The sequence below is a fragment of the Schistocerca piceifrons genome, chromosome 5 (assembly GCF_021461385.2).
Source record: "Schistocerca piceifrons isolate TAMUIC-IGC-003096 chromosome 5, iqSchPice1.1, whole genome shotgun sequence".
NCBI classification, from domain to species: domain Eukaryota; kingdom Metazoa; phylum Arthropoda; class Insecta; order Orthoptera; family Acrididae; genus Schistocerca; species Schistocerca piceifrons.
In genome coordinates, this window is record NC_060142.1 from 153,094,483 (window position 1) to 153,118,595 (window position 24,113).

The 24,113-nt window shown below is 37.9% G+C and overlaps 1 protein-coding gene across 1 annotated transcript in view; it reads right to left on the reverse strand.

Annotated features, from left to right (window-relative positions):
- Positions 1-24,113, reverse strand: part of LOC124798092 (dedicator of cytokinesis protein 9) — a 340,161-nt gene that overhangs the window by 110,236 nt on the left and 205,812 nt on the right. Inside the window, exons 21-23 of the mRNA XM_047261335.1 lie at positions 23,526-23,721; positions 23,260-23,438; positions 8,468-8,762 (exon numbers count right to left, since the gene is read on the reverse strand). Coding sequence (XP_047117291.1) covers positions 8,468-8,762; positions 23,260-23,438; positions 23,526-23,721 — 670 coding nt within the window. The remainder of the gene's footprint in view (positions 1-8,467; positions 8,763-23,259; positions 23,439-23,525; positions 23,722-24,113) is intronic.

Genomic DNA, 24,113 nt, shown 5'->3' on the forward strand with positions numbered 1-24,113 from the left:
AAATCGTTTCAGGCAAATGCCGGGATGGTTCCTTTGAAAGGGCATGGCCAATTTCCTTCCCAATCCTTCCCTAACCCGAGCTTGCGCTCCGTCTCTAATGACCTAGTTGTCAACGGGACGTTAAACACTAACCACAACAACCAAGCAAGAAGTTGTCCACCAAAGTGGCATACACTACATCACAATTTGAAGATTCAGTTATCATCACGGGACACAAAACATTGAAGAACTGCCTCAGACTGGTCATCATAGTCAACAACACCAGCTGATGATCACTACCTACAGATTAAAGATACAAATATTTCTTCCAGTGACCCAGCACAGTATAACTTTTGACATCTTTTTCAACATACACTGCCTTTTGATCTCAAGTTCTATCTATCATAAGAAGTATGACGCTAATAAGGAAAGTAAGGATACAAGAATTTTTTGAAGTACAAAAAATGAATTTATGGTAATAAAATTTGCACGCATTGTAGTAGAGGTCTTGCATTATTTTTACACATAATCACCATTTACCTCAACACATTTTGTTATCCATGGGATGAGTTTTTTGACTCCTGTGTCATAGACATATCCTGCTGCCTTTTTCAGCCAGTTCTTCACTTCAAGTTTCACCTCATTATCATCGGAAAAGTGTTTTGCTCGAAGTGTTGCTTCAATTCAGTGAACAAATGATAGCCACTAGGTATGAGATCGGGACTGGGAGAGGGACAGCTTAAAACATCCCAATCAAATGAAGTCCTCAACTCTGGTGTCGCATAAGCAGTGTGTAGATGTGCGTTGTCGCGAAGGAGACAGACTCCCATTGTTGCATCCCACGACGCCTGTTTTATATGGCTCTGCAAAGTTTCTTTGTGGTCTCACAATGTCTTGCAGTACTTATTGTTTCACTTCTTTGCAAAAAATCAATGAATAGAGCCCATTTCCAGCCCAAAATACTGCCACAATGATTTTCCTTGCTGTTTGCCGAGTTCTGAATTTTTTGACTGAAGGAGTATGAGTATAGCGCCACTGCATTGATTGAAGTTTGCTTGGAATATGGTGATACGGCAAAGTTTCACCTCCTGTCACTATAGAGTTGAGAAAAGTCTTGCCTTTAGTCTCAAAACGGTCAAGAAATTCACGAGCGGCACTGACTCTGTTCATTTCGTGTGCTTCGGTAAATACCTTGGGCACCCATCGTGCACACATCTTGCGATAATTTAGTTGACCAGTTACATTTTCATGAACAGTTTGTGAAATGTTTGGACAAACTGCAAACACATCGTCAATTGTCAAACAGCTATCAGACAGAAGGTGTTCTTCAATTTTCTGCACCACATCATTAGTCACAAAAGACAGCCTTCCGCTTCTGTCTTCAATGTGAATTTCCGTCCTTCTAATATTGAAATTCCATACCCATTTCATCACATGCTACCTCGATATTATGTACTCTCCACAAACTGAAATTATTTTGCAACGAATTGCAGCGGCGTTCATGCCCTTAGAATTTATGTAGTGAATTCAAGTGCACACTTCACACTTGGCAGGAGACGGAATGAGAACACTCATTTCTAACAGTCACCACAGCACTAATCAACGAGCAACTGATTGTTGGGATAGCTCATTCCTTCAGCTGGCTTCCAGCTACACAGCAGTGGTACCAACTTCCCCCATGGAGATTCTATGCTGAAGCTACGTGCCTTGTAACCTTAAGTTTCCAGATAACCCTCGTATATCAGAAGGAGCACCTCTGAAATAATGGACAAGGTTTTATTTTCTCAAGTAAACAGCCTTCCCTCAGTCATGATGTAAGATTACTGGATGAGTTCTGAATAAATATCAGATGACAACCAAGTGTGCCACATTTTACATGAAATATATGCATTTATGCAATCAGGACATCCACTTTTTTTCTTTATTCATAGAACAGGTTTTCTACAGCAAAGTCGATAAACATTTTTCAGTGTATTCTTGAGAGAAATCAAGAGTGCAGATCCTTAACATAATAAATGTGGTACTGAAAAGTGCATTACTTGCTACAGTCACTAAACAGGTAAGAAGTTTCAGAGAAGTAGTCACACTACGACAGTTGCTGGAGAAAAAAAGTCATGGCGACATCATCGCTCCAGTGGTTGAATTCTCAACTATCATCAATACATGGGACTGTTTTACTGCTCATAATTGTCAATACATAAATTTAGCAGTCACTAGCATTTGTAACATAGTATCTGTGTGTTTGTTTACATACTCCAATGCCTAGAATGATTGTTATATTCCATAAACCAACACAAGACTACACTAGATGGATTTGTTTCACATAATAAAAGCAACATTCCAATGATTCACATATGGGAAGACATTACTAACTCTACAACTCTGTTACATTTTCTTCAAAAACATGTTTCACATGACTACTAAGATGATGAAGTCAGTTTCATTTGTATGTCAGCCAGTTTACGTATGTCTGTGCAGTACCTGTTAATTCAATGACTAGGAAAACCTGTGACTAAATAATCTTTTGCACACTTTAACGAAAAGTCAAAAATATGCAATTTGCAAAACTGAATTTGTCATTTCTGTTAATAATTCAAACTTCTGATTTAAGATTAACCATTATCAATTTCTGTTCAATGTGACCAAAACAGAATTACCAAAAATACAAGACAAGGAGAAGGCAGATGCCAGACTCAGATATATCAGAAGTAAGTGTGGGCCGTATGCAGGGGAGATGCCTTGCTGAGTTTTGTTCCATGATTTAGCACTGTTACCAAACTGGAATAATGGAAGAAATACAAAAGTTCATATAAGATCTGCACCTGTTGCCATGGGTTGGTTTCATATGTGTGAGTGCATCACAGAAAGGCTGACCATGTAGTGGGAGACACTGCAATAAAGTATTGCACAATATGAAGATGTACATGTTCTAAAATGAGTTAAGAAACCTATTACTACAATATCTCCAACGTAAATTTCATGTAAAACACATCATGGAAAAATTAGAGAAGTTCATACTTTTACAGAAGAGAGAGCAACAGTCATTCCTCCTGTGCACTTCCAAGAACAGGATATAAAATGGGAGCAAATGATGACACAACTATAGTGCTTTTTGCAGAGCACAAAAGCAAATATACAAAAATATTTTATACTTTGATTAATTTTTCTATTATTTTGTAATATCTTGGGCTTAAACAGTACTGACTGTAGAAAAACGCAAATAACTTTTGCACAGAATGAAATTTTCACTCTGCAGCGGAGTGTGCACTGATTTGAAACTTCCTGACAGATTAAAACTGTGTGCCGGACAGAGACTCAAACTCGGTCCCGATCTCAGATGGTAGAGCACTTGCCCGCAAAAGGCAATGGTCCCAAGCTGCAGTCTCAGTCTGGCACACAGTTTCAATCTGCCAGGAAGTTTCAACTTTTGTACATGAACAAAGACTTCTACTTATCTCTTCGTTGTTCACAACTGTTATGTGATTCCAGAAATCATATTTTAACTTGTTGTACTTAAAACGTAGTGAGAGTCGTATAATGCTGTGGGGCTCGCTGTTTCATGAAATGCACTCTTTAGTTTGAAAATTTAACCATGTGTATTACAGGACTTTTTGAAAGCACCTTGTATTTAATTTATCTGATCAATTCACAATGATAAAAACAATTCTGCTGATATAACTACTCATTTCTGTATAACCTGATACATGACTATTGCTGCCCTTACAGACATTAGTATCAGTGAAATTCAACAGTAGCTATAGTTCTGTTACACACATGGATATTGTAGTGTGTATGTGGAGAAAGTCTTACTCAACTCCAATATTATTTACATTTACAATCGCAGACTTTTCTTTGGAATCAAATTACGTATATAGTTGTTATCCTAGATGTGACATATAAATGCATTGTATACGGTGCTATTACGAGTACACACGAGGAGGCGTGTAAGAAATGTCATCTAAAATATATCCAGAACAAGAAACTGTGTTGAGGCAGTGTCTTCAGTAAGTCAAGCAAATTGTAACTAAACTTGTTGAGAGTAATGTAAAAGTACCTAATCTGAGTCTGACCTTAATCCGAATAATAGTTTCCATGTAAATGAAACTTTCAAAAATTTTGGAAGCAGTGTATTTTAAAGGCCAAGATTTAAATTTGAATGGTAAATGTATTATAGCATGAAAGTGTTACAATGATGTTTCTACTTTACTACATTTAGTATTTTTTGAGTTTTCTGGTAAATGTTAATTCTGGGCTAAAATGAACACAAAAATGTAGATTACCAACCCCTTAGCTATAAGTTAGAACATTGGTATTTTAGCACCATACTGTTGATGCAAATTAATAAAGATGTACCAATTTCTAGGCAAATCAATGCAATATTAACTGGTACATAAATGAGAAAGAGATCAGTTTTGAAGACAAGGATGACTCAGAGTTCCATTTGAAAAACTGTACAAGCACTAATTATTTGAATAATGAAGACAAATTCAAACAAGGTATTCCATAAACAATAATCTGTTACAGAAAAAAATTGAATGGAAATAGAATTCCAACTAGGATAAGTATTTAGGGTTTAGTGTTGCAAGGGGTGCCTTTTGTGCACACAGGTGGGTGTTCTGTTTGCCATCCACACAAAGAGGATAAAAGCACCGCATTAGATCAGTCTGGAGCAGTCTGCAAGAGTTGCTTGACATGCTCACTTAGTGATGGATCCTGCAAGTTACAGCCACGAGTGTGAGCCTCAGAGAGCTGCATATGGGAAAAACTTTAAATATTCATAAGTGAGACATGATTGTAATAAATTTGTATTTCATGAATTTAAACTTTCATAAAAGTATTAGGAAAATCCGCAACACTAAATGTTACAGCCTCATTCATTTCAATTTTGTGAGTTTTTGTGTGCCATCCATATCCAAGATTTGAAAGGCCAGTGGAGAACTAGATTTTCCACTTTTTAGCTAAGCAGAACTATCACTGAAAAAAGTGGCTTAGGTTTGATATAAACAGAGACTGCAATTAATAGAACTCTGACAGGATTTCAAATGTGAAATGTGCAAGGTGCTGAGGAAAAAGTATTATTTGTGTGAGGTTTTACTGTTTGGTGCATGTTAACAAATGGAACTATGTATATACGAGCTTTTTCTTGGAACAGTGATTACAATACTCCAGTAACAATTTCCTCACTACATTGCACTATTAATTAAGAGGTCTTTCTCCCGCTAAGGAATACTTGAATGTCAGCAAGCAGAACACAGACTACAGGTAGCTTTTTACAACTATTCAGGTTACCTATCTCAGTAGTTTACAGGCCCTTGACCAAGAGGCTACAATTCACTCCTAATGACTGATTCTAGATTTTTATTCCTATTCAGTAAATGAGACATCCAGAAGAGATGCTAAGCGATCTGCATCTGAGTGAGGGAATAACTAGATTAAAACAAACCTGTCACAAAATAAGGTTCCACAAACGTCTGTTATACTCTATCAAATGTAAGAAAATACGTAATTGAGATATACTTCACATATTTATTATTGTGACTGTCATGTTAAACGCTCAGAATATTGATGTTAAGCATTGATACAAGTTGCAAATTGATCCCTCTCACAAAATAGGCACTATTGCACATTGAACTTCATATGAATCTATTTCAGCACAAGGGGGTTATATAGCGTTTCACACGTCCAAAGATGTTAGTCTGGTGAATGGGGAGGCCACTTTGTGTTTTCCAAACAACTGATCCAATGTTGTCTAAATGTTCTTTTAAGAAGGTCTGTAACTATCTGTGCAGAATGGATGGAACCTCTGTCATGTTGGTATCACATGTCCACCAGAGGGATGTCTCTCAATAACTATGGAACATTTGTATTAAGACTTTCAGATACTTGTGACTAGTATACCATCAATAAAACATACCAATGATGCAGTTCTTGAAACTCAGACACAATACAAGTTCTTGAAACTCAGACACAATACAATGACAAGCAAGGTCTTTTCCCATCTTCCCTTAACAGTATTAGCAGAATCTTGCATACAAATGCTACATCACTTTGCAGTTTTTGTAGACATCATTCTGAACACTGTAGCTGATTTTGAAAGTCACTGCCACGAAGCTGGAAGGGAGTGAAATGGGGAAAGGATCAAATGCAATGGAGTATACTATACACCATAAACTACTTAGCTGATTTCACTCACACTCTCAAGCTTCCTTATGCTGAGGTGGACTGTGTCTTATCACAGTTAAAAATTTTGTAGCCGTTCTTTTTCATCAGCCTATTTTATTCTTCCCAGTTCAAGTTTCTAGATTTTTTTTTATAATGTCTACTTAGACAGATCGTGAGAGCTTGGCATAATCAAGGTACCTTTCAGCAGATAACTGCACCGTACCTATAACAGTTCAGGAAAATCCATCATAAACAAAATCTACACCATTGATCAAAAATATCCGGACGCCCCCAAAAACATACGTTTTTCATATTGGATGCATTGTGTTGCCACCTACTTCCAGGTACTCCATATCAACAACCTCAGTAGTGATTAGTTATTGTGAGAGAGCAGAATTGGGCGTTCTGTGGAACTCATGGACTTCGAACGTGGTCAGGTGATTGGGTGTCTCTTGTGTCATATGTCTGTATACAAGATTTCCACACTCCTAAACATCCCTAGGCCCACTGTCTCTGATGTGATACTGAAGTGGAAACGTGAATGGACACATGCAGCACAAAAGCGTACAGGCCGAACCAGTCTGTTGACTGACAGAGACCACAGACAGTTGAAGAGGGTCATAATGTGTAATAGGCAGACTTCTATCCGGACCATCACACAGGAATTCCAATCTGCATCAGGATCCACTGTAAGTACTATGACAGTTAGGCGAGAGGTGAGAAAACTTGGATTTCACGGTCAAGCAGCTGCTCATAAGCCGCATATCACGCTGGTAAACGCCAAATAACGCCTCGCTTGGTGTAAGGAGCGTAAACATTGGATGACTGAACATGGAAAAACATTGTGTGGAGTTACGAATCACAGTACACAATGTGACCATCTGATAGCTGGGTATGGGTATGGTAAATGCCTGGTGAATGTCATCTGCCACGTGTGTAATGCCAAAGTAAAATTCGGAGACGGTGGTGTTATGGTGTGGTCATGTTTTTCATGGAGGGGGCTTACAACCCTTATTGTTTTGCATGGCACTATCACAGGACAGTCTACATTGATTTTTTAAGAACCTTCTTGCTTCCCACAGTTGAAGAGCAACTTGGGGATGGTGATTGCATCTTTCAACGAGCACATGTTCATAATGCACGCCCTGTGGCAGAGTGGTTACATGACAATAACGTCCCTGTAATGGACTGGTCTGCACAGAGTCCCGACTTGAATCTTACAGAACACCTTTGGGATGTTTTGAACACCAACTTCGTGCCAAGCCTCACCGACTGACATCGATACATCTCATCAGTGCAGCACTCCACGAAGAATGGACTACCATTCCCCAATAAACCTTCCCGTGCCTGACTGAACGTATGCCTGCGAGAGTGGAAGCTGTCACAAGGCTAAGGGTGGGCCAACACCATATAGAATTCCAGCATTACTGACGGAGGGCGCCACGAACTTGTAAGTCATTTTCAGCCAGGTGTCCGGATACTTTTGATCACATAGTGTTCATCCATCTTTTCAACTGTCAAATATATTGTGAAAGTCTGAATAGTTTTATGAGGCAAATGTCTATTGTATCTACATCTCTATCCATATTTTGCAAATCACTGAGAAGTGCATGGCACAGGATACCTCCCATTGTATAAGTTATCAAGGCTTTTTCCATTCCATTTACTCACGGAGTGGACTGCATGAAGAATGATTGCTTAAGTCTCTCTTTGATTGCTGTAATAAGTCCAACCTTGTCTTCACAATCCATATGGGAGCAATACAATTGTGTATATTCCTAGATTAATTACTTAAAGTTTGTTCTTTAGATTTTGTCAGTATGGTTTCTTGGGATAGTTTATGTCTATCTTCAAGTGTTTGCCAGTTCAGGCTTTTCATCATATCTGTGATGCTCCACCATGGGTCAAGTGAACGCCCTTATTTGTGTATGTTCAGTATAACCTGTTAGTCCTATTTGGAACAGGTCACACACCAATGAGCTATATTCTACAATGGGTCACTCAAGTGTTTTGTAAGCAATCTGCTTTGCAGACTGATTCTATTTTGCTACTATTCTACCAATGAAGTTCCATAAAAATACCAATGTTTCAATTTGTCAGCTATAAACATTAAAAATTACTTGCATATGTCAAAAAATTCACAACACTGTCCACTATAACTTAGCGAAAACCACACCTCAATATATTTACTCGCTCTGTAAAAACTTTCAGTTGCCTTTCTTAGCTGCCTCACCCGGTATTTACAAGCATACATCAAAAAATGATTAATCTGCATTAAAAATTATTGGGTTACTCATGTGCACACAATATAGGTGTTTGGACTTACCTTGACCAGCAATAGCTGCTAAATATGAAGAATCTCTGACGTGCATTGATGCCCTGAATGATGGATTTCCATCTACAAGCATAGTGAACCGATGTGACGACTTTGGAGTATCAATTGATGCTGTATCTTTAAAATTCAAGAAGGAACTACTACTTGATAATCGACTGCCTGCACTATGTTTGTTACAAGGATCAAGATGTTTGCTTCCATCTGATGATGCATTTAAACGGTTAAGATTCTCCAGCACTATACTCAGCCATGGTAAGTAGATAGCAGAAATACGTGCCATTTGACCCTAAACAGAATTTAGAAAAAAATGAGGAGAATACATAAATACAAACAAGTAATATCTGACAAATAATCCAAAAACATTCATGCACAGTCAGAAATAGAAAGATTTACAATCAACAACAAATGTAATTACCTCAAAACTCATCCTTGTCTTCTGTTAAACAGGGACAATTGGTGCTAACATAACACTAGCACTTATTTTTTTCGAAGCAATTGAAATATTTTATATAATCTTTACAAACACATATGTTCCTGATCTACACCTAGATCTACCACTACAAAAAGCAGGCGTGCTGCCTCCTTTATTGCTACAGCAAACTGTCCTTACAATGCAACCTCTGATACTGGGGCATGACAGGGACTGACTGCGTATCAGTGTTTGGTACTTCAAACAGATACAGCACAATAACACACACAAAAATCTTTCTGCGCATAGTCAAATATCATACAGCACATCATCACCCGTTTGGGTAGTGTGAACCCAGGGAACAAGGTTACATAAGCAATATTGTAGGTTGTGAAGCAGCCTTTTACGTCAACCATGCACTTGTGTTCAGTGACATGCTCTGACACCAGATGTTTGTCCTTCCCCATGAACACAGACCAGCTATGACTCATTAACTTTGGTGGACGACCGGTTGGTAACCATGTCCCTGTGAAAGGCTATGCTGACATTGTAGTGGAAGTGGTTATATGGTATGTCTACATTCCAGGGGTTCTCTATGTTCTGTATACCTGTCGCAGGACTGGTACAGAATTATTAGGAAGGGTAAGCCTTGTATCTGGATCTTTCACATGGATACAATCCATGTTGGATGTAAGAATGTCATAAGACCAAAATAATATAATCTGTAGATAGATTTGGTGGGCAGCAGAACCTCTCTTTATTGCAATCAACATCCTGGTGGAGAATAAGGCACAGCTCTTCTAATCTGTGTTACATTGAATAATCAGCTATGGCTGGTTAGTAGGAATAGTTGGAGTGTTAGAAGTATGAGAGAATTGGCATGGAACATGGAAAATCTGTCTGTGGATCATGTTTGAAGAAAGTGGAACTAGGGATGGAGGGGTGAAATTCCCATTTGTGGATGGCCTGGTACAACCTTTAAAACACGTGATATATTTATTCATTACTGTGCACCCACTGTACAAGGGAGATGTTATGGTGCAAAGAGGATGTAAGCTATTGATGTAGAGGAACTGTTGGACATTGGTGGGTTTGATATGACGGGTGATTTTTATGGATCTGGCAGGGAGACGAACATCAACACCCAGAAAATTGGCAAGTTATACTGAAGAGGATAAGGTGAAAATAATAGAATAAAAGGTGTAGAATGAGGTCAGTGCACCTTAGGCCCGAAATTTGGAAATTTGTGGTAAGGTCTTATGGGACCAAACTGCTGAGGTCGTTGGTCCCTAAGCTTACACACTACTTAGCCTAACTTTCACCATGGATGACACACACACCCATGCCCGAGGGAGGACTCAAACCTCCGACAGGGGGAGCTGCACGGACCGTGACAAGATGCCTCAGAAAATTGGCAAGTTATACTGAAGAGGATAAGGTGAAAATAATAGAATAAAAGGTGTAGAATGAGGTCAGTGCACCTTAGGCCCGAAATTTGGAAATTTGTGGTAAGGTCTTATGGGACCAAACTGCTGAGGTCATTGGTCCCTAAGCTTACACACTACTTAGCCTAACTTTCACCATGGATGACACACACACCAATGCCCGAGGGAGGACTCAAACCTCCGACAGGGGGAGCTGCACGGACCGTGACAAGATGCCTCAGCCCGCGCGGCTACCCCACGCATCCTTAGGCCCAAGTCAAATCACGAAGACGCTATCAAACAACCTGGACCACACAAGTGCTTATGATCGTGGGTGGTTAGGAAAGATTTCTCTACAATGGTTTAAGATCTTGGGTGTTTTCAAAGGATTCTTCTACCTGGTCTAAGTGACCATGATGGTGTCATGGATTTCTTTTCTTTGTATTCCCTCCTCTCAAAGAAGCAGCTGTTGGTAAGGTAGTGATTTGGTGATGGACTTGGAACATGTTGGGGTATTATAACAAGCTGGTGTCAAAGGTGTTAAGCAGGAAGTGACATGGTAATGAGGAAGTAATTGTGGAGAGGTGATGGGGCAGTTGTTGGTGTACGTGAGTAAGTGGGAAGTCAGGTTATGGTTCATGGATAAGAGATGTTCATCAGCTAGAGAAAACATTCTTTCTGTAGGGCGTCAAAGTAACTGCAACCCATGGGTATATAGAGTGGGTTAGTGTGTGGGCTGTAAGAAGCGTATAAAAGGTGGGTATGTGATAGTTGGTGGTGGTGAGGGAGGAGATGCAATAAAGAAAGTTGCTATTTGGACAAGGGGCCAACAGGTCATGGTACAAAAGACTTTTCAAAAGACATATACTGTAAGAACTAATGAACTGATTAACAAATAAACTGTGGAGATTGGAGCAAGGATCACTGGAACAGGGAAGAAACTGACACTGATAAACATTAGGTACATACCAACAATTAAAAAAATAGTATTTTTTACTCTTGTCATACAGGACTAAAGATGAATTTTTGTTAGCAAAAAAAAAACTGAATGTAAGCTGCTTAAAATATTGTTCTTACTGGGGTCACATAATTGTTTTGAAGGTTTATTTAAATTAGCTATTACAATCACAGTTCAAAAGTTTTAGATAGTCTACAGTTTTCAGCATGGAACTGCTGCACTGAAGAAGTCCACATTAATTCAAATTATACAGTTTGTTTGAACATTATTTCAAGATGTAGCAGTTCAAAATTTAAGAGTACCAACACTCTTAATCTGAAGAAAGCATTCTCACACAAAAATCAAACCAGATAATGCTTTATTCTATACTGAGAACCAAAGAAATTTAGACAACAAAAACACATTAAAAACAAAAGAAGAAGAACAAGAAATTACCAATTTTTGAGGGAAGAATTGTTGATGAATATTGCTGCAGTCTTTAGTGAGGGAAGAAGTTTTGACGTATATTGCTGTTGTCTTTAGTAACGTGGTCAACAGTGGAAAAATTGCAACAAAGCAGTTCAGTAATTACTTCTCACAAGGATTCACAGACTTAATAATAATTAATCCATCAATGAATAATCATTAAATCAATCAATAATAATTACTTATCAGAAGAACTTATTAAGGTCTATGATTTTGAAAACTGGTGGCTGAGACTACAAAGGACAACAACCATTTCATCTATTCCAAAACTACACCACACCAGCTGGTAGTAACAATGGCAACTGCTCACCTGTCAATGGCAATGCAGCTTCAAAGAGTTGCAGTGATGTGGTTCCAATAACATCACAATGCAGAGAACTGCTCTTCAATGAGCTGTATCAAAACTAAATCGATTTTAAAAAATTTTGTTTGGTTGTATTTTGGGGTAGTTAAAGTGTGTTTCTGTTTGAAAGATTGATTTAATGGAATTAACTCTGTCGGTGTGACAAAATTTAATGGGATACATTATTTATTAACTTGTTATTACCAGTGTGGACAAGAAGAACAGAGGAAATGTTTAGTACCATATCTGAATTAAACATTAGGAGGGAACAACTAATAAAAACAATGCCAACTTATATACTAAACTAGATACTACCAATGCAAGTATCAAATCTCAAGGTGATGAGTTGGATACTATTATAAGGAACATAGACAATCAAGGTACTAGATTTGAAAAGGCTCTGGCTGATTCAAAGGAACAAACAATTGCTGAATTTAAAAACAGACTAGAAATTGCTAGTGTTGATTTAAAAGACAAAATACATAAGCAGGTCCAGAGACTTGAAGAACACATCACAGACTCATGAAAAGAAAACTTCAAAATAAATTATCGAATAGCTGGATTAGAATCTACTGTCATAAAAAGAACAAATGAGTTACATTTTGGGTTACTTGTATGATCTAATTTAGTGGTAAATATATTAGTTACAAGTTTTGTTGAGTTAAATATTGGATCAAAACAAACCTCAGACAAAGAGTGTCAGTCTGAACAGTTCAAAATCAGATACAGATTTAAGCAAGGTAGAAGTTTTCCATTCCATTTTGTCAAATTGGGAAGATGGTAGTTGTTATTTATTCAAACTAAACTATCGACAATATGTTGTATTAACTATCAATACACCTCCTTCACCAGATGTGGGAGGCTTATCAGACTATTTAGGACAGATTCATTGATTTTAATGCCCAATTACAATTAAACTAGTGAAACACATACTTGACAGATTTTTGTCAACAATTTTGGAATGACTGTGTAGACTTCAGATGTCTATAAACTTTTACTGTTAATGTATATGACATATATGGTGTTTTTGTACGATTATGTGCTGACATTTCTGTAAGTGTGAACAATTTAATATTAACATTTATTGCAGTGATTACTTATGAAAAAGACAGAGTGAGAGATAGCTAAAAAAATATTTTTGAACTTTAAATTACATCAATAGTGATTTTAAGTATTTTGGGAAAATTAAAAGTATATGGAAAAGGAAAATTTCAGATAGAACATCAACAGCCTTGTGACTAATTAAGCAAACTGAAGTACGCATGTTGACTGATGTATCTAGAAATGCGTCTTGAGATACATTTTTCGATGCCACGGACACAGAGTGGTAACAGTTAAGTGTCATCAACTTCAGGGGAGATCATAATCTGTATCAACTATGTACACAGACACAAGGCTCCAGCTGTCAATTATATTTTTCCCTATTTAGATTTCCTTCTATAGCTACACCTACATCCATATTCTGCAAACCACCATGAAGTGCATGGCAGAGGATCTGTCCTATTACATCAGTTATTAGGGTTTCTTCCCATTCCTTTCATGTATGGAGTGCGGGAAGAATGATTGTCTGAGTGCCTCTGTTTGTACTGTAATTATTACAATCTTGTCTTCACAATCCCTATGTGACCAATACGTAGGGGGTTGCAGTATATTTCTGGAGTCATTATTTAATGCCAGTTCTTGAAACTTCGTTATTATACCGTCTCGGGATGGTTTATGTCTACCTTCAAGAGTCTGCAAGTTCACTTTTTCAGCATCATTGTGACACACTCCATGAGCCAGACAAAACTATGACAATTCATGGTGCCCTTCTCTGTATACATTCAATATCCCCTCTTAGATCTACTTGATATAGTTCCCACACACTTGAGCAAAATTCTACAATGGGTCACACGAGTGATTTGCAAGCAATCTCCTTTGTCGACTGATTCCACTTTCCAAGTATTCTCCCAATAAACTGATGTCTGGTGCTTGCTTTAGCCACAACAGAGCCTGTGTGAACATTACATTTCCTATCTCTACAAAGTGTTACACCCAGGTATTTCTATGAGTTGGCCGATTAAAACTGTGACCCACTGATATTACAGTCACGGTATACCACTCTTTTTTCTTTTTTGAGAAGTGCACAATTTTGTATTTCTGAACATTTACAGCAAGTTGTCAATCTATGCACCACTTTAAAATCTTATCAACATCTGACTGAATATTTATGCATCTTCCTTCAGACAGTACTTCATTATCGATAACTGTATCATCAGCATATTGTCTGCAAGCTAATTAACATACAACATGAACAGCAAGGATTCCAACACACTTCCCAGAGGCACACTCAAAGTTACTTCTACTCTGTCAATGACTCTCCATCCGCAATAACACGCTATGTCCTCCGTACCAAAAAGTCTGTAATTTAGTCACAAATTTCACTTCATTTTTCCATATAACTGAACTTTTATAACAATCAAGGGTGTAGTACTGAGTCAAATGCTTCTTGGAAATTAAGAAATACCGCATCTGCCCGACTGTCATGATTCAAAACTTTCAGTATGTCATGTGAGACAAGTGTGAATTAGGCTATTATTATTATTATTATTATTATTATTTATTGTCAAATTTAACTATATGAATATGGCATGGTAGCATTGTCACAGTGAAGAAAAGAAAAGAGTGAAAGGTACCTCCATACAGTAGTTGAATGACAAATTAACATCCAAGTGACCACCACATAGGGCAGTTTAGAGCCACAGTAACACAATATAGTGGCAAGATGCAAAAATAATATCCTCTGGCCATGATAAATGGAAAACAGAGGAGTACACTTATGAGAACACTGTGCTCCTTTCTTATGTGCATCTTTTCGGGGGTGCACTTTATTTTTATGGATGACAATGCACTATTGTAACAAACTTCTTGTGTGGAGGAGCTCTTGGAATGAGAGGATATTCCATTAGTAGATTGGCCTGAATATTCCCCAGACTTAAATCCCATTGATCATGTATGGAGTACACAGGGGAAACACAATGCAACATGTCCTCAAGCACCAACGACATTCCAGTACTTGTCAATCACACTGGTAGATGAACAGAGTGACCTACTATAAGAACTCCTTACAAACCTTGTGGTCAGACTTAGCATTGTCAGTGCTATCCACGGTGATCACATGCCCGTTAAGAACCATGTCCTGCCTTTTGTGATGTCCAGAAGCCATCATAAATTGTGTTAACTTCACGGTAATTATTGTCTTTGAGTAAAAGTGTCATTTGTATTTGTCTCATTGTGTTTCTTTCACTAAGCTTATGAACTACACCCTAGCAGTTCTTTCTATGTATGGTTCAAGCTTCGTCACACTAGTTTACTTGGCAGTGACACATCACGGATAAAGTTACTTTTGTCCATAAGTTTTGCATACCAGTGTATTTTGCCCCCAAAAAAGTACCTCTTCTTGCTTAATAGCTTGGTTAATAGTAGTGACACAATGAGTAAGTATGTGCTGTAATCATTATGGCACAATATTTTGCAAGTATGCAGTAGCATAATGTACAGGTCTTATCTATCTGATGATTAGTATGTTTTCTAATGGATGGCATTAACAACCGTTGTTAGGAGCTTTTGCAAGAGGAATTTATACTGTCTGATAGTACAAAGTTTTATGACTGGGTCTGTACAATTTTCTTTTAGTGGAGGTCTGCTCAACTTAGTGTAACTAGTTCATTACCTCGTCTTACTAAGATGGAGTGAAAATTGAGTAAGAGATATGCCACCAAAGTCAAGTCTGTTCAGCAGATTGTGGTTGCCATTTGTGATGCTACTCTCACCACAGACTTTCAAAAGTAGCGTTTTAGAACCAATTTTTGGAGCCTGGGAGGGGAGGAGGGGATGAAACCAGTGGTGTTTATTCTGTAGAACTGACTAAGATCTTTGTAACTACAGTCCACTGGTGAAGTATCCTCCAGGATGGGAAGGTGGTGGTGGTGGTGGTGGTGGTGATGGGGATAGTTACTGCGTTGGAGTCTGTCATCTATCCTTACTTGGTTTTAACGTTTCTAGTTTTACCTTTCTCAACTTTCTACTCCACCAGGAGTACCACGTCTATCCTTTCTCTTTCCACATTTAATAATTTCCATTGCAGAAACACTTCTTTTATCCAGATATTAAAAGCTGTTTTCAAAGGGTTGCCATAGACACTGCAAAACAGACAGTTTCCGGACTAAGCTATGCAGCATAAAATTTATGATCGGAAATGGTGCTTATTGAATGTGCCTTGAGAAGAGATAAACATGAAATGCTCAGCTGTAGTTAACTGGGAAGCTAGTGAATAAACTAGAGGTGTGAACTGGACTACCAGACCTCGCTGTGGTTGGTCCACATTTTCAAATGAACTAGGACAGTGTTCAAAATGACTAAGGACAAACCTAATTAAGGCTGTTACATGTTTCATGAATTCAAAGTAGAATTATACTAGCTGATATTTCATCAAGATGCTGTACATACGCATCTTCCAGTTTATTCAGTTTACGAGATGATAAACCTTTGTTAGTCCCTGTCTTTCACCCACCTACCTCCTTTCCCGCTCCCACTCCAACACTATACAGCCTTCTATTCCACCAATGCACTCTCAGTCTTTTTTCCCCTCCTCTACTTCCCCCTCCCCCTCCCCCTCCCCTCCCCTCCCCTCCCCACCCCTTCCCTTCCCCTGTCTAGCCCCCCAACTGCACCAACCTGTTCTACCATGTCCCCACTGCCTCCTCCTTACACCCACTACCCAGACTGCTTCTCCCATTTGAGCAGTTGCTCGCAGTCTGGCTTCAATGGCCAGAGACAGTGGTTGTGTGTGTGTGTGTGTGTGTGTGTGTGTGTGTGTGTGTGTGCAGTCCCTTTATAACTCAACCTCTCCCCTCTACAGTGAGACGCAATCTATCCTTTTCATAATGTTGTCAAATGATTATAGAATTTTTTTAAGTTTGCAGCCCTTATGAGGTCATAGCGAGAGGGTTGCAGCCTGCAGTAATAGCAAGTGTGTACACTCTTGCCCACAGCATGTCGCCAACTTTCACTTTAATATGCTACGCCATTGAACTGTAATGATAAATCCTGACTCGTGGCCTTGACTCCTTCAATTATTTAAATCCTACCTTTCATCTATTTTTAAGTGAAGAGGACTTTCAGATATATCTGAGGTATCTACTCATAAGCTACAGCATGGCAAAAACCTAGGGCAAAGCATTTTCAAATAACAGGCTCCATTCGCTAATTCTTAAATGAACAAAATCAAAAGAAGATAACATATAAATCAGGTTATAAGATGTCATTTTTGAAGAACAGGAATTACTTCAGAAGAGAGCGTGTTCCTGTTTCAGAAATTATGATGTATTTTAAGTCTTTCAAGATACCACAACTGAAACTGAAGACAATTCTGATGATAGTGATAAAAGTGAAAACTACATAATGACTCAATAAGATGTGATGAAAAATTTAACCACAGTACAAGAGTTACATGAATGGTCGAGAGTTAAACATCCAATGAGCAATTGAGATAGAGTAGCTGCTGCTTTAACATATTATGGAGAACCACAAATGATTCAAGGAGCTAGGAAATCAAATCCTTGAGATCAATGGAAGGAAGCAACGGATCAAGAAATATTAGAATGACGACCAGGCATGTGTTTTAGAAGATTTTTCTTCAAGATAATAGTCTTTTTATGTAAATTACAAAACAAAAGTAAATGTTTATGGTTCTATGGATAAACACAAGGCTAGAATGGCAATTTAGGAGTTATCACAACAAACAAGGGACTTGTGATTCTTCAGGATTTCTTGGCAATTTGCTAACATTCTCTAGTTGTAGGGTGTATTACCAGAGATCATAATCTTCTTTGCATGATACGCTACCTATGACAATGTTGGATGGAGCGTGCCTGTAATTTGTGCCTTCTGGCTTCTGATGCCATCTACGGTCAGCTCCCAAAGGCATCACCCTCAAGTGTCTCCACTGTGTGACATTCTGATTGCCATCCACACCTGCAGATGCTGCCTTACAGTAACCAATTTTTCATCCAAGTCAAATTGTCATGTTCTGTTTGCAATCCATTATAGTTTGTGTCCCTCTGGACCATTTTGCTGTCAGTTCATTCTACCTGGCACCATGCTTATGGCTTCTACGCTGCTGAATTCTGCTTTCAGATCAGAGACCTACCAAAGAGTGTTAAAGGTGACATTGATTTACAAAAGCCATAAATTTATAGTACACCTTACCAATGTGACATATCATATGCTGGACAAACTACAAGAATTGTTGAAACTTCCTGCCAAATTAAAACTGTGTGCAGAATCGAGACTCGAACTCCGGACCTTTGTCTTTCACGGGGAAGTGCTCTACCATCTGAGCTACCCAAGCACGACTCACGACCCGTCCTCACAGCTCCAATTCCCCCAGTACCTCGTCTCCTACCTTCCAAACTTCACAGAAGCTCTTCTACGACCCTTGCAGAACCAGCACCCTGGAAGAAAGGATACTGTGGAGACATGGCTTAGCCACAGCCTGGGGGATGTTTCCAGAATGAGATTTTCACTCTGCAGCAGTGTGTGCGCTGATATGAAACTTCCTGGCAGATTAAAACTGTGCTGAACACTGCTTGGTACTTGATTATTCCATGAGCTAGGAAGAAACAAGAATCCTGGCCCAGACATTGGAACAGCACAGTGACTGAGTCATTCAATTTTAAACTAACAGAAAACGTAATCAATCAGGACAAGAACTATTAGCTGAGTAAAGCTTGAGAGTCTGCACTGCATCTGTTAAAGGCCCAACGAATACAGATCCCATCAACACAGAAGCCTCAAGCATATTGCCAAGCAGGACGGACTAACAACAGAACATCCCACTATGACTCAAACACACATGAACTGCAAACAGGGAGTGATCAGTCGACCTGGACCAAAACAGTAAACTCAAGGGCAATACCTGGGGGTGAGAGTGGCATTTTGGATGTCAGACAGTGTGGTCTCCCAAGTGTGGTGCATGTGGAAGCATTCTACATAGCTTCAGACGTTGTTGACTCCCAAGGGTGGTGCCTGCATTAGTGGTCCAAGACAGCGAGAGAAGGTGGCAAGCATAGACCGTAGAAGGGGTGGGAAGGCAGAGGACTCCATACAGCAATCAGTCTCCGATTGCACCTGATTTAGGTGACGAGTTACATAGCCGAAATGTCATGCACGGAAGACTGCTATATCCAACAGTACACCGAATAACTCAAGCATGTCAAAAAAGGAACGTTATAATCAGATGTAGTCCTATGGCATGAAAATATAATTCAGTTTTGTTCAGAGCTATAAGAACATAGTGTCTTTCAAAGATGTTCTTAGATTAAATGCTCTCCATTTTCTTGCATGTTAGTTTGAAATCGCACCTCAAGCATCTCATCGGGTGCTGACTGTCATAACTGATGCTGTTCTGGTACTTTTTATATAACAGATGGCAGAATTACGTCATGTTGACATCATGCAACTATTGTGTGGTGACTTAAGAGAAAACTACTGATGTAAAGTACCTTGAGGAATATAATGATAGCTCTAACAGAGTATGTCATTTAAAGGTACGTTAAGGCAAACCCATAACTGTTGAAGTAGACAGTGGATAAATACATAACTAAGATGAGATTTAAAAGAAGTGATGTTGATTATCCATTTTTTTGAAGCACAAAAGTTCCAGAAAAATTTTCTTTGTGCTTAACACTGATGGTTTACTGCACTTAAGAAAGACAATGAACTGATAGCTTTAGTGATTTGAAGATATTCAGAATCACTTCAGGGACTAGTGTTATGCATCAAAAGAAAGACGGGTACATACAACTCCATAAGGTTCATTAAATAAAGAAAATTTTAGAGCACTTTAAGTGCAATATTGCAATATATTGGAAAGGGAATATGTAGAACACAATTCTTTACAGGGAAGCAACATAAGCTCTTGCACACCTGAATTATGGAACTAGGCCACAGTATTTAAAAAAGTAGTAGTAGTAGTAGTAGTAGTAGTAGTAGTATCAAGGAAGCAGGAAAAGCCAACCAATCACAATGCAATCTAAATGAAACGAATTATCTGGTGTATGAATAGCAAACTGTTACTGATCATGATGGTGGTCTTGATAAGGGCCATTCAATGTTAGGGAAGCTTAACCTTTAATTTTGAGGATCTACTAGGTGGCTTAGTTAATGACAAACTAAAGTTCCAAAACCTATAATGGAAGCAAAGATGAATTGGTTGAGAAAATTATCAGATTCATACGACTCTTAAACAAATTAGTAATACAACTGCTAAAGTAACAGATTTATGAGCTGCCAATAACACCACTATTCAACTCACTCAGAATTCATTTTTTTCATTGATGCACAAAATACACTCAAATAAAACATCTGTTTTAATGCAACTTAGTAACTGCCAATGAAATCACTGCTACGCTTCAAACGTTATTCACTAATATAAGATAAGAGTATGTAAATTGTTAAACAATGGGAGAATGGAAGTTAGGATACACTTATTTTATTAAATAACTTTTGCACAATTTCAAATTCCAGTTGATTAATTTGTCTTTTTAGTAGCTTGTGTTTTGCTATAACTATTTTTCTCTTTTTCATAGCATACATATACCAAGTTAAAAATATGTTTCACTTGTATGAATTAATTATTCACTTGCACTTCTACTGAATAAAACTATCACAAAATTCACTGAGAAAAGTGGAAGTTTAAGATGCAATTTCCATAAAAGCCTTGTTGACTGAAAATTTCAGATCCAATGGCTTGATCCTACATGCGATCCATTCTAATATGCCTCTTATTTACTGATAACATTTGTGATTTCCGTTTGCATTCTGTCAACAGGAAGCACCAATGAGAAATGAAGTTTCCCATGAAGAGTTTTCCTGGTTCCTCATAAATGTACCAACACATGTACATCATCACTGGCACAAAAAAACAGTGTTCTGTCTCCCATCTGCTTAGGACATGGTTGACCCTTATTCTTACCCCTTCTTCTATTGTAAGATAACAATTATTGAGGTAAGAATGGGCAAAACTGTGTTCAGTGCATGGAAGCGAAACATATCTGTGAAGCTGAAATACCAGGACAGCTTCTGACCCCCATAGCAGAAGATCTGCTATAGACCATATGAAGCCTATGAAAAGCCTGTCGAGGGTGGGAGGGTGGAGGTTGGGGGGTGAGGGGGTGTTAAACAAAGACATTTGGGAATCTAATTGTGAATGCTTACCACTCAAGTTGAATAAGCAAAGCCTATTTCACACATGCTGAGTAATTGTTACGGTAGAACTACAAACAACCTGAGAAGAGATTTCCCATAAAAATGACCAAATAGGGAGAAGCAAACACCTCTCAAAGCTTCAGTTTACATCATTTCACACAGTATGTGTAAACAGTGCAGCAAGTGAAAACAGTGTATTGATCTGGTACTAGGTTAACATTGTTAAAATGTACAGTTTTAACCCAGTGCTGTTTCTCATTTCAAACTTGTCCTAACAGCACATTACTTTGAAGGTTAAGACTTTAATAGTGTTAACTATTTATTCACAATTTATACAAAACAGATACATGTTTCCAAGTTCTACTGCTGTTCACAGTTGTCACCAGCACTGTATATGAACATATGTCAGTGATGTGGAAGACATAGGATACCCTTAGCAGTGCCCATGTATTGACAGTTTGAGTGGGGCAGTCTACTGTCTGATGAATCACTGTAACAGTTCAGAAGTGAATGCGATGAAGTGCTTCCTTCATCGCAGGAATGAAGTTGAAGCCTCAATGCCTCAAGTCCATGGAGTATGGTGGGTGGTACATTGACTAGCAAAATGACGGCCGAGTCCTGCAGAAAGTGTCACTATTTCTCTCTCTAAGCTGTTCATGTTTGGGCACAGCGTGTGACCAGGTTAAAGAAAGAAGGGGTGACGTTTTCTGCAAGACCTATCCATTGTTTTGTAGCACAGTGCTCAGGCACATATGGTGCTAGTTCAGACTAATTTGTTTGATTAATAGTGGCTGGAAAGCACTGTACTACCCACCACACTCTGCGGACTTTAGCCCTCATGATGTCAATCTGATTCCTAAAATGATGCATTTGCTTCAGAACTTTTACAGAGATTCGTCAGGCAATAGATGCTCCACTCACACTATCAGCACAATTGGCATTGCTAAGGGTATCATAAGACTTCCACATCACTGGCAACTGATTATACACAGTGCTGGTGACTACTTTGAAGGACAGTAAAAATTTGAAAAATATATCTATTTCATAATTTTAAATAAATAGTTGACAATATTAAAGTTCCAAACCTCATATATATTTTAGTCTAATTAATGTAAAATTAATTAAGATAACGCTCATTTATTGTTCCATCTCAGTTGCATATTTTTTAAATTAGATTACATGTTCCAATCACTCTGGATCATCTTCAGATCTAAGTAGTTGCATCAACAATCCAATTTGTCTGCTCAGAATCACATATCAGGGTACTGTACTCTGATATGTGGTTCTGAGTGGACAGGATGGGTTACTGTCACAACTACTTAGATCTGAAGATTATCCAAAGTGAACAAAACATGTAATCTAATTTTAAAAATGTGCAACTGACACAGAACAATGAATGAGAATTACGTTAATTATCTAAACAGTTGCTGAATCTCTCAGATCAATTATATTGACTATAGCGAAAATTAATAAATGAAGTCAGTACTGCTTTTCATAAATATGCTTGTGATATGAAATAATAATAATAATTAATAATACACCTTGACAAGTGCATATGACCATGACCATGACTTAATACTTAATCTCACATGTCTATAAAATATCAGAATCTGGAGACTGCAGCCACTGCTTCATTTACATTTTCATGTTTTTCTTTTATAAAATTACAATACCAAAATGTGTCATAACTGCGCTACAATAATTACTTTTTTTGATTTGATATATTCTGGAAAATAACACACTAACATCATTGACAATAAATGTAGAAACATGTATTTTCTCACAAAAACTGTGAAAGATGGAGCAATACTTAAACCGTTTGTTGGTACTGCAACTTTGGACATACAATTCCACTGATTAAACATCACACAAGGAACAACTCCAATAAGTTTGATGTGTTATGAAATAAAATAGATTTTATTACTTTAGATATACCTTATTTTGATATCTGTCATCAAGTTCGTGTTTTGCTAATAAGTCTCGAAGAGTGGAGATAGCAATTTTTCTAATCTGAGAGACTTCATTTAGTGAAGTTCTCACTTCCTGAAGCAGAAGACCAACTAGGAAATGTTGCTTGCAAAATTCTTCTGACAGACAGAAGCCATCAACATAGTCTGAAAAACCAATTACTATTGTAGTATGAATGTCATTTATAACATAAAATGACTGCTAAGAAATTGAGCTACAAGTTTATTTATTACCTGATCTTCCTTTAAGTCCTATTCTTGAATGGCGTATTGGAAGATTGAAGGCCACATAGTGTTCATGTGAGCAAATAATTTGCAAAAAAACAAATTTACACTCATGAAGAGTTTTTGGATCTCCTGGATTGAACTTGTCCATGTACGAGTTAATGAGTTTAAACACATAGCCTCTGTCCATGAATGTTAGACATCTCTGGAAACACAACAGAAATTATGAGAATATCAGTGACCACACTATGAACTTCTTATTTTCTATTGATAAACCTATAAATTTCTGACTAAAATTAAAATTTTAAAGAATTTATAACAGACTAAAAATTTTAATATTCAGTAAACATAGCTCATATAGTAAACAATGACACATATTAATTAAAGCATATACATGCAATACAAATGGGGCTTGTAGAATGAAGGATAGGTGGTAATAATTCATGTTGTAGATTCTGGGCAACTACCAACTCCTCTTCTTTACGAGCATTAGGTCTCATTTCAGTGACAGCTATGTTTATAATTTCAGCTGAATTTGTGTGTGAAACTAAGAAACACCTGTTTACAATCAGAGAGTTAAATTAGTTCTCTTGCCAG